The 12,691-nt window shown below is 43.4% G+C and overlaps 1 protein-coding gene across 1 annotated transcript in view; it reads right to left on the bottom strand.

Annotated features, from left to right (window-relative positions):
* The window catches only part of LOC121560280 (voltage-dependent calcium channel subunit alpha-2/delta-4-like), a gene marked incomplete at its 3' end in the record, with an annotated part of 195,648 nt that extends 183,813 nt beyond the window's left edge, over nucleotides 1–11,835 (bottom strand). The window contains 2 exon segments of the mRNA XM_045216930.1: nucleotides 6,363–6,444; nucleotides 10,807–11,835. Of these exon segments, the coding sequence (XP_045072865.1) occupies nucleotides 6,363–6,444; nucleotides 10,807–11,000 (276 nt within the window).
* Between the last annotated feature and the right edge of the window lie 856 nt (nucleotides 11,836–12,691).

Below are 12,691 nucleotides of genomic sequence, written 5' to 3'. Positions count from 1 at the left end.
CAGAGGACAGGAGGGGGATGACAAGGGGGCACTCCTAGAAATCTTCAGGCCTCCAGCCTTTAGTATAAAACTAAGGCAGGGCTTAAGGCTTAAGTGCGTGCGTGAGGAAGTAGCGGAAATTGTACCATATATTGCTTGTAGAAGAGTTACATTCCAATGTAACCAGGAAGGAAAAACACATAGAAACCTTCCGGACAATGATAAAACGTCCCAGTGTGTCCCTCGCTATCTGAACCTGTCTTGTACAAACACCATAAACATAAATGGAACCTCTTCATGGTCAAAATAGGGCATCATAGAAGCAGTGGCTGAGTGAACAGCACAGATCACCACTGGCAACAGAAATGAAAAGCAAATGGTTCTTCCCATGCAAACAACCACCCAACCAATCAATAAACACAATCCCAATCAATAATCAACCAGCTAACTGGTTGAAGTCATGTGAAGTCATGTGTAAAGATACAGCCGTCTTTTCCATGAACAATCAGTTTAGCATCGACCTGTTTTTGATAAAGATGATGAAGATGATGTTTATGATGAAGATGAAGATGTGTATGATGAAGATTATGTTTATAATGATGTTTATGATGATGAAGATGTTTATGATGAAGAGTATGTTTATAATGATGTTTATGATGATGATGAAGATTGTGATGTTTATGATGAAGATGATGTTTATAATGAAGATGATGTTTATGATGAAGATTATGTTTATAATGATGTTTTTGATGAAAAAGATTATGAAGATGATGTTTATGATGTAGATTACGATGTTTATGATGATGAAGATGTAGCATAAAGCTCATTAAGAAGCTCAGACAAATACCCTGTGTATGTTTTAACTCTTGTGCTTTTGACAGTCATCTTTTCCAAAGCTAATGAGAATAACATATACTGTATGTATGATGTGGTGCATGAGAAATCTACTCATTACGAAGCTCAAACAAATATGATTATTCTGCATATTATGGTGTTGCGCTCTTGTGGGTTCTAGAAAATTTGCTATACAGTTAAAATCTGGTGTAATATATATTTTTTTTACATGGACCCTGTCAAATAAACTAATACAAATAAATAGACTGTGGCAGGAAAGGTAGAATGGGGTGGAGGGGCCAGAAAAGGGGAGGCTTAAATCTATTCAAGCATTAAAACCTTTCCGTCTGTCACTAAAATATTGTTATCATTGTATGGACTGTTCTCGCTCTCTGGATGGAAATTGTGTTCCTATCAAACTAAGCTGTCACCCAGGTCGTCCAGGGTTAATCCAGTAGTACACATAGTTTCGTCCCAAATGGCACCCTATTCCCTATGCAGTGCACTACTTTTGACCTGAACCCTATGGGCCCCAGTCAAAATTAGTGCACTACATAGGAATAGGTACCATTGGGACAAAGATCTGACTTTATTCTGTCCCCAGATGAGAGATATAGACATAGAAACTGCAGATAGATACAGACAAAGGCATGCACAAACACATTGGCTTTAGAAGATGCTGACAGAGAAGCCTACTGCCAGCACAACCACAGTGGCTTTAGAAGATGCTGACAGAGAAGCCTACTGCCAGCACAACCACAGTGGCTTTAGAAGATGCTACAGTATACTCCCAACCACAGTGGCTTTAGAAGATGCTGACAGAGAAGCCTACTGCCAACACAACCACAGTGGCTTTATAAGATGCACATTATATTCCCCACCATAATGTTTAGATATTCATTATATTCCCCACCATAATGTTTAGATGTTCATTATATTCCCCACCATAATGTTTAGATGTTCATTGTATTCCCCACCATAATGTTTAGAAGATGTTCATTATATTCCCCACCATAATGTTTAGATGTTCATTATATTCCCCACCATAATGTTTAGATGTTCATTATATTCCCCACCATAATGTTTAGATGTTCATTATATTCCCCACCATAATGTTTAGATGTTCATTATATTCACCCACCATAATGTTTAGATGTTCATTATATTCCCCACCATAATGTTTAGAAGATATTCATTATATTCCCCACCATAATGTTTAGAGATGTTCATTATATTCCCCACCATAATGTTTAGAAGATGTTCATTATATTCCCCACCATAATGTTTAGAAATGTTCATTATATTCCCCACCATAATGTTTAGATGATGTTCATTATATTCTCCCACCATAATGTTTAGATGATGTTCATTATATTCCCCACCATAATGTTTAGATGATGTTCCTTATATTCCCCACCATAATGTTTAGAAGATGTTCATTATATTCCCCACCATAATGTTTAGATGATGTTCATTATATTCCCCACCATAATGTTTAGATGATGTTCATTATATTCCCCACCATAATGTTTAGATGTGTTCATTATATTCCCCACCATAATGTTTAGATGATGTTCATTATATTCCCCACCATAATGTTTAGATGATGTTCATTATATTCCCCACCATAATGTTTAGATGATGTTCATTATATTCCCCACCATAATGTTTAGATGATGTTCATTATATTCCCCCACCATAATGTTTAGATGATGTTCGTTATATTCCCCACCATAATGTTTAGATGATGTTCATTATATTCCCCACCATAATGTTTAGATGATGTTCATTATATTCCCCACCATAATGTTTGAGATGTTCATTATATTCCCCCACCATAATGTTTAGAAGATGTTCATTATATTCCCCACCATAATGTTTAGAAGATGTTCATTATATTCCCCACCATAATGTTTAGATGTTCATTATATTCCCCACCATAATGTTTAGAAGATGTTCATTATATTCCCCACCATAATGTTTAGATGATGTTCATTATATTCCCCACCATAATGTTTAGAAGATGTTCATTATATTCCCCACCATAATGTTTAGAAGATGTTCATTATATTCCCCACCATAATGTTTAGATTATGTTCATTATATTCCCCACCATAATGTTTAGATGATGTTCATTGTATTCCCCACCATAATGTTTAGAAGATGTTCATTATATTCCCCACCATAATGTTTAGAAGATGTTCATTATATTCCCCACCATAATGTTTAGAATATGTTCATTATATTCCCCACCATAATGTTTAGATTATGTTCATTGTATTCCCCACCATAATGTTTAGATGATGTTCATTATATTCCCCACCATAATGTTTAGATGATGTTCATTGTATTCCCCACCATAATGTTTAGAAGATGTTCATTATATTCCCCACCATAATGTTTAGAAGATGTTCATTATATTCCCCACCATAATGTTTAGAAGATGTTCATTATATTCCCCACCATAATGTTTAGATGATGTTCATTATATTCCCCACCATAATGTTTAGAAGATGTTCACTATATTCCCCACCATAATGTTTAGATGATGTTCATTATATTCCCCACCATAATGTAATATCTGAAAAGCTTATATAGTGGGGAAAAAAAGTATTTAGTCAGCCACCAATTGTGCAAGTTCTCCCAATTAAAAAGATGAGAGAGGCCTGTAATTTTCATCATAGGTACATGCCAACTATGACAGACAAAATGAGAAAAATAAATCCAGAAAATCACATTGTAGGATTTTTAATGAATTTATTTGCAAATTATGGTGGAAAATAAGTATTTGGTCAATAACAAAAGTTTCTCAATACTTTGTTATATACCCTTTGTTGGCAATGACACAGGTCAAACTTTTTCTGTAAGTCTTCACAAGGTTTTCACACACTGTTGCTGGTATTTTGGCCCATTCCTCCATGCAGATCTCCTCTAGAGCAGTGATGTTTTGGGGCTGTCGCTGGGCAACACGGACTTTCAACTTCCTCCAAAGATTTTCTATGGGGTTGGGATCTAGAGACTGGCTAGGCCACTCCAGGACCTTGAAATGCTTCTTAAGCCACTCCTTCGTTGCCCGGGCGGTGTGTTTGGGATCATTGTCATGCTGAAAGACCCAGCCACGTTTCATCTTCAATGCCCTTGCTGATGGAAGGAGGTTTTCACTCAAAATCTCACGATACATGGCCCCATTCATTCTTTCCTTTACACGGATCAGTCGTCCTGGTCCCTTTGCAGAAAAATGGCCCCAAAGCATTATGTTTCCACCCCCATGCTTCACAGTAGGTATGGTGTTCTTTGGATGCAACTCAGCATTCTTTGTCCTCCAAACACGACGAGTTTAGTTTTTACCAAAAAGTTCTACTTTGGTTTCATCTGACCATATGACATTCTCCCAATCCTCTTCTGGATCATCCAAATGCACTCTAGCAAACTTCAGACGGGCCTGGACATATACTGGCTTAAGCAGGGGGACACGTCTGGCACTGCAGGATTTGATTCCCTGGCGGCGTAGTGTGTTACTGATGGTAGGCTTTGTTACTTTGGTCCCAGCTCTCTGCAGGTCATTCACTAGGTCCCCCCGTGTGGTTCTGGGATTTTTGCTCACCGTTCTTGTGATCATTTTGACCCCACGGGGTGAGATCTTGCGTGGAGCCCCAGATCGAGGGAGATTATCAGTGGTCTTGTATGTCTTCCATTTTCTAATAATTGCTCCCACAGTTGATTTCTTCAAACCAAGCTGCTTACCTATTGCAGATTCAGTCTTCCCCCAGCCTGGTGCAGGTCTACAATTTTGTTTCTGGTGTCCTTTGACAGCTCTTTGGTCTTGTCCATAGTGGAGTTTGGAGTGTGACTGTTTGAGGTTGTGGACAGGTGTCTTTTATACTGATAACAAGTTCAAACAGGTGCCATTAATACAGGTAACGAGTGGAGGACAGAGGAGCCTCTTAAAGAAGAAGTTACAGGTCTGTGAGAGCCAGAAATCTTGCTTGTTTGTAGGTGACCAAATATTTATTTTCCACCATCATTTGCAAATAAATTCATTAAAAATCCTACAATGTGATTTTCTGGATTATTTTTTCTCAATTTGTCTGTCATAGTTGACGTGTACCTATGATGACAATTACAGGCCTCTCTCATCTTTTTAAGTGGGAGAACTTGCACAATTGGTGGCTGACTAAATACTTTTTCCCCCACTTTATACATGTTATTTTATTCCATCCAGTCAAATCATTGGACGGGGACTGGACAGATAGGAGTGTGTGATAAGTTTGCGTGTGTGCTTGTGTGTGTGTTTGTGTGTGTGTGTGTGTGTGTTAGGCCAGACAGATGTTGTTAGGTCCTGCTGGGTAGTCTCAGGGTCGCTAGGGAACAGAGAGCATGTGCTAATTACTGAGAAGAGCTGGGACTCACACCTTGGGTGGTAATTAGGCCAACACACATACACACACACACACACACACACACACACACACACACACACACACACACACACACACACACACACACACACACACACACACACACACACACACACACACACACACACACACACACACACTGCACCCACTGTCGTACATCATCAGCACCTACAAGGGCTGCCCTCTCCTCACGACTCACATCGTGAACACGAGATGTAGCGGAAGGGAACTTAGGTCAAGGAAATCTGACACAGATAAGACAGTCGCCAACTCCAAACCAATATCACTGCACTAATGGGGCTAAATAGCTGATATTAACATAAGAGATCTAAACAGAAATACAGACCAGAATCACACTCATATGACAATGAGGCTGATCCAATCCACCCTATATGTTTTATCAACTGATTAGGAAGTAATGTGGTCCGATCTACCTTTTAGGACACCTTCAGCCTCAAGCCACACCTCCGAGGGTGAGGGTTTCCTAAAAGGTACACCATACAATGGTTCCATTTTCTGCTTCTGGTACTATTAAATAGCCTGTGGGTCGTTTTACAGTCGTGTGTCATTCCAGTGGCCGGCATTTCAGTTGTGTAGCCTACACTGTACAGTAAGTCTGTTTCTGATTGGTAGAAGGAGCCAGGGTTCCCTAACCCCTCCCTTCACACTCACTGCCTAAGACCACGGTGATGTCATATGATCCAGATAAACCCAGTAAAATCCACATTCCGGAATCATCTCTCCATCGATCTCTTCCTCTCTCTTTCTTCCTCTCTTTCCTCATTTCTCTCTTTCTCCTTATCCAACATCATGAAAGCACAGGACTCTATTCTCTCCATTTCACACAACCATACAAATGAATATCTTCTGCGTTGATAATCTCATCAACGTGACCTCCCAACCCCCTGGAGTATTTCCTCCACACACAAACACACTAATAAACAGCAGTGATCATACAAAGCGTTATATTGCCGCACACACACACACACACACACACACACACACACACACACACACACACACACACACACACACACACACAAACACACCCACCCACCCACCCCAGGGAAAACCCTCACTGTTTCCCCTCACTCGTCCATCTCTAAATCAGAGGTGTTTTCTGTGGGTTACCTTTTGGAGTAGAAGAGCACCAGAGTATTTTGTTGAAAGAGCAATGATTTGTTTTCCATAGGAGACGGCCCATTGTTGAACCCTGAAAAACAGAAAGGAAATACAGGAAATGACTGTAAGCGTTGTAAAAACCCAAATACAACTGAAGTACATTGGCCCCAATACGAGAGCTCAGTTTACTGTCTTCTTATTCTCGTAGTTCATGTCTACAGCACCTGCCTGGTTCTTCAGAATTCCTTTATTCAAAACACAGCCCGTCTCCTCTCTAGGGTTCTTCCTAGGTTCCCGCATTTAAGGGAGTTTTTCCTAGCCACTGTGCTTCTGCCTCTGCATCGCTTGCTCTTTGGGGTTTTAGGCTGCGTTTCTGTAAAGCACTTTGTGACAACTGCTGATGAAAAAAAAAGGGCTTAACAAAATACATTTGATTGATTAATTGAGCTTTTCTCTGATTCATGGCATGGGTCATAGACATTTCCTAATGAGGTTCCAATACCACATTTGTTATATTAGCTACTTAACTGTATTGTAGCCTTTTTTCAGAGGTCAAAGTATGTTACAATTGATTTGTTCAGGTATACCTAGAACAGATGGTTCTTGAAAATTAATTAATTTTCATTAGAGTTGTGGAGTCATACGGTACTTTATTTGTGTGTGTGTGTGTGTGTGTGTGTGTATGTGTGTGTGTGTGTGTGTGTGTGTGTGTGTGTGTTATGTGTGTGTGTGTGTGTGTGTATGTGTGTGTGTGTGTGTGTGTGTGTGTGTGTGTGTGTGTGTGTGTGTGTGTGTGTTGTGTGTGTGTGTGTGTGTGTGTGTGTGTGTGTGTGTGTGTGTGTGTGTGTGTGTATATGTGTGTGTGTGTGTGTGTGTGGCAGATTCTCAGGGAGAAATCTGTGTGAGTGTGTGTGTGTGTGTGTGTGTGTGTGTGTGTGTGTGTGTGTGTGTGTGTATGTGTGTGTGTGTGTGTGTATGTATGTGTGTGTGTGTGTGTGTGTGTGTGTGTGTGTGTGTGTGTGTATGTGTGTGTGTGTGTGTGTGTGTGTGTGTGTGTGTGTGTGTGTATGTGTGTGTGTGTGTGTGTGTGTGTGTGTTTTATGTGTGTGTGTGTGTGTGTGTGTGTGTGTGTATATGTGTGTGTGTGTGTGTGTGTGTGTGTGTGTGTGTGTGTGTGTGTGTGTGTGTGTGTGTGTGTGTGTGTGTGTGTGTGTGTGTGTGTGTGTGTGTGTGTGTGTGTGTGTGTGTGTGTGTGTGTGTGTGTGTGTGTGTGTGTGTGTGTGTATGTGTGTGTGTGTGTGTGTGTATGTGTGTGTGTGTGTGTGTGTGTGTGTGTGTGTTGCAGATTCTCAGGGAGAAATCTGTGTGAGTGTGTTACTAAAGCAGCAGCGAGGTCTGTGGTTAGAGAGGTGAGCTGGGGGAGGGAACAGATGGCTCAACACAGCCAGAGGAGCAGAGGAAGCCGCTAGCACGCAAGAGGATATTATAATAACCTACAATACAGTGGGCTACAGTGTCACTATCAAATCACATTTTATTTGCCACATGTGCCGAATACAACAGGTGTATGCTTACTTACAAGCCCTTAACCAAAAATGCAGTTTTAAGAATTTAAGTGTTAAGTAAAAAATAGATCAGTAAAAAATCAAAAATAACTAATAATTAAAGAGCAGCAGTAAAATAACAGTAGAGAGGCTATATACAGGGGGTACCGGTACAGAGTCAATGTGCGGGGGCACAGGTTAGTCGAGGTAATTGAGGTAATATGTGGGTAGAGTTAAAGTGACTATGCATAGATAATAAACAGAGTAGCAGCAGCGTAAAAGAGGGGGTGGGGGTGTGGTGGGGGGGACAATGCAAATAGTCCAGGGTGGCAATGATTAGCTGTTCGGGAGTCTTATGGCTTTGGGGTAGAAGCTGTTAAGGAGCCTTTTGGACCTAGACTTGGTGCTCCGGTACCGTTTGCTGTGCGGTAGCAGAGAGAACAGTCTATGACTAGGGTGGCTGGAGTTACATGCTAACACCGGAGCGCTACTATGCTGCATGCTACAGAGCTAATATGCTATGCTAATGCTGGAGAGTTAATATGCAACATGCTAACAATGAAAAGCGAATATGCTACATGCTAAAAGTCTATGATGCTAACACTAACGCTATAGAGCTAATATGCTAAATGCTTACACTGGGAAGCTAAGCTAATATGCACCGTCATTCAGACCCTACTTTAAACCCATACAGGCCAGGCCGCCGAGAACCCAATCCTTCCTGACCCCATGGAGAGTGGAGGACAGATGAAAGGACATTCACAGCTGCTGTGTGTTCCGCCGCTCAAGCACTTAGTGCAGACACTGAGCCTTGTTTCAAAGTCCTGGACAAACAGTTAGCTTAGCTAGTAGCTACACATTGTAAATGAAATGAGTGAATGGTGAGTAAAATGAGTCAGTATGTAACCCTACTGGTATTTTAGGGATGATGATAATTATGACAGGTTGAAGCGACCTTTGACCTGCCAAAGAGAGTCTTTTTACAAAATGTTGATGATAGGGTTAGGGTGCATGTTGTATTGTTGTTATGGTGATTCAGTGTGCTACAACCCCCACTCATTCTCTGGACATCTCTTATGATAAGGTTAAGGTGCACTGCTGTTCGGCCTGTGTGACGCGTTTGCCGTTCTAACTATGGTGCTGTGACCTATCCTCCCTAATAAGTGAGACAGCCTTTTTACAATCTTGATGGTAAAGGTCAAAAGTCATTACATTGAGATTTAGTGAGCAAACTACTGCCAGCTGTCGTTCTCTTCACGTAAAGGGTGATGTAACGGAAAAGGCACCGTTGCTCTGTCTATGTCTCGCTGTGACTGCTGTGCCTAACTACATTACTGTGACATGTCCTCTGTAAGGTTAAGAGGGAAGGGCCAGGCCAGGTTAAACCAGGTTAGAGGCTTTATGGGATAGTATAGCTTTAACGGTTCTGTTAGATCCACCCCAGGAGTCAGGGTGTTAGGGCACCATGTTTCCTCTACTCCTGGTGTCAGGGCTGACCATGTGGAACCGGCTCAATGTGCTGTTAACAGACTTCCTGGTCCGCGTCCCAAACGGCACCCCATCTCCTTTATAGTGCACTACTTTCAACCAAGAGCCCACAGAGCTCTGGTTAAAAGTGGTGCACTGAATAGGATGCCATTTGGGAGCCAGTCCTGATGACCGGGTAATCCTAGCTCTTGAGCAGCGGTCAGAGATGTTGGCAGCAGTGTGTTTTGGGTGACGTTCCTTAGACTATGATGAGAGGTTCCAGTTCAACAGAGGAGATAATAGGAGACAGGATCTTAGCCCAATGACACTAATACTGTGGCTCCGGTCAAAAGTAGTGCACTAAATTGGGAATAGGGTGTCATTTGGGACACAGCAATAATACTGTGATAAATCTGTTAAGTCCCACTGGTAGCAGAGGCAGGGAAATAGCTCAATTACAATACTGGCAACGGAGAGTAGTGACTAGGGGAGGGGAGATCATAACCCAGATTCATATTACTGATAGTGTATAAGGAAACACTTCAGTCTATATTTCCAGATGAATTTATGGTGACTTTGTAGGTCCAGTTACAGACAGTTGTCTCTCTCTCTCTCTCTCTCTCTCTCTCTCTCTCTCTCTCTCTCTCTCTCTCTCTCTCTCTTTTCCTCTCTCTCCCCCTCTCTCTCTCTCTCTCTCTCTCTCTCTCTCTCTCTCTCTCTCTCTCTCTCTCTCTCTCTCGAAGAGACTAGTCTTAGTTACGTCTCTGTGTCTGTGTTGCAGGTATCCAGTTGAATGGTGAGTAGAGCCTTTACCTCAGCATCAGGACACCCCACCCCCCCACCTGTGTAACAGTGTTACAAGCACAGACCTAGCAACATCACTCCTCCTCAGTCCTACTTCTCAGCTCCAGGAGAAACCTACTGTATGTTGAACCCAGTAACCTTTGGGATGCGGTTTAACTGGGGCTATAACACAGACACACTGACAGTGCATAGGAGACAGTGTAGGGTGTTTTGAGCTATAGGGATACAGTACTATTCTACTGACAGTGCAGGAGGGGTAAGGGGGGGGTTTGAGGGGCGAGGGTGTTTTGAGCTAGGGTCAGGGTAAGGGGCTAGGGGCGAGGTTTAAGGGCGAGGGGTGTTTTGAGCTAGGGTCAGGGTAAGGGCTAGGGGCGAGGTTTAAGGGCGAGGGGTGTTTTGAGCTAGGGTCAGGGTAAGGGGCTAGGGGCGAGGTTTAAGGGGCGAGGGGTGTTTTGAGCTAGGGTCAGGGTAAGGGGCGAGGTTTGAGGGGTGAGGGGTGTTTTGAGCTAGGGTCAGGGTAAGGGGCAATGGGCGAAGAGAGGGGCCAGGGGTAACGGGTCAAGTGCTAGGGGGAGGGATGAGGGGCGAGGGGTGCAAGGTCCACATGTTTTAGGTGAGGTCATGGTTAAGGTACTCACGTTTCGGGCGGTATCTTCATCTGTGCGTTGGCCGTCCAGCAGAGCCAGCTGGACCAGATAATCCACAGGGTGATGATCCGTGTCGTCCCGGTACCCCTCTCCCGCCCCCGCATCCCGGCACCAACACCAACGTTCCAACCACCGGCGTTCCAACAACGCATCCCAACGGTTGCCGAGGACCTCTCTGACAGCATCTGTAGGGGTCGACCCACTGGGTCTTATCAGATATAATGTAGTTAAACAACAAAAACCCAGCAGAAGTCTGTATATTCCCTAGGGACTCAGGAACTCAGGGAGACAGAGGAGGATCCCAGTTGGAGCAGGAGTTTGATCGTGTTAGATTCAGCAGCTCCGTACTGCCCCAGTGATCCAGGGCTCAGGAAGGTTCTGACGAAGACATACACCAGCCTGTACAAGCAACATGACTGCCTCTTTAGAAGAGGGTTAACATGAACACTACCAAGTGTACACTAGTGTTAACATGCACCACTACCAAGTTTATCTCGTTTGTGGTGCTGCGAGTTACTGCCCCAAAATCAACATTGTAGACCACATCACTAGACCAGGCTCTTTCTCTCCACCTTCTATTCATCCGTTCATCAATCCAAGCCTCCGTCTGCTTCCCTCCTCCATGCTGCTCCCTCCCTCGCTTCTCTACCTCTCCAATAAACACGTCCACACGGAAAGAAAAGAGAAACCAGAGGTGTTCAACTTCTTTCTTCAAATAAAAGAAAAACCAAAAGTCAAATCCAAGAAAGGTTCTGCCACCAAAGATCCTACTCAACCAAACAAGAGACCATACTTCCTCCTCCAAAGAAGAAACTCCCAAATGACTCAGCTGTAACTAGCAGAAACTTTGTCCCTAACAGCCTAACTTTGTAATCCTTCTCAGCAGGCTCTAAATGTGGTGTTAGAAAAAAGGCCCCTGGTTAGTCCGTGCCAAGTGTCTGAGGGGCGTAGGTTTAGGGCCGTGGCTCAAGGCTCAGGGAGAGAGAGGTTAGTAGGAGACAGTACACAGCCGGATGCTGCAGCCTGCCCTGCCACTGGAAGTTACTGTAGCAGCCAGCCAGCATATCTCTTAGCCACTCGGCTCCTTCCCCTCGGACAGTTTATAGCATAATCTGCTTGGATTAAACTCTCCTCCTCCCCTCCCTTCCTCTACGGGTTTACAGAGGTTGTGGTAGTGGAGAGAGGGAGCGAGAGAGGGAGAGAGAGAGAGGGGGGCGTGAGAGAGAGACAACGAGAGGGGGGGCGAGAGAGCTAGAGAGAGAGGGGGCGAGAGAGAGGGGGGATGAGAGAGAGAGGGGAGAGAGAGAGGAAGCACGGGAGAAGGAGCGAGAGAGATAGTGGGTAGGCGTGGGGAACAGGGGCTGTGGGTGGGGGCGGAGAGGGCCGTGGGTGGGGGCGGAGACGGAGACGGCCGAGGGTGGGGGCGGAGAGGTTGTTGTATCAGAGAGGATTATGGTGATTTCTGGAGACAAGCTTGTGTTAGACCAATCAGAGAAAGGGAAATGTAAAATGTCCAGAAGCTTAGTTTGTAAACAGTGTGGAGCGACACCTAGTGGGGCCTGTGACAACTCTGACTGACTCTGACAACAGCATTCAGCTCCAGAGACTGTGCAACTGGACACATGGGAGAGCAAAATAAATCACATTGCATAGTGGTATACGCTCCCAACAGTGCTTATGCCTATTAGTTGAATATAGTTGTGTTGTCCAAATCATTGATTTTGAAATTAGTAGTCATTTAAAAGAATCTCTGTGGTTCTATTCTTCTTTCCAGTACCTAGGACTTTTCTGTCTAGTACAGTACTAGCCATTGTGCACACACATACAGTAGGTGCATAGATGCTGTATTTGTATTTGGGTTTATTATGGATCCCCA

Source organism: Coregonus clupeaformis, unplaced genomic scaffold (assembly GCF_020615455.1).
Source record: "Coregonus clupeaformis isolate EN_2021a unplaced genomic scaffold, ASM2061545v1 scaf0857, whole genome shotgun sequence".
Taxonomy (NCBI): domain Eukaryota; kingdom Metazoa; phylum Chordata; class Actinopteri; order Salmoniformes; family Salmonidae; genus Coregonus; species Coregonus clupeaformis.
The sequence above is the reverse complement of the archived record's forward strand: the minus strand, read 5'-3'. Positions and strand labels throughout refer to the sequence as shown.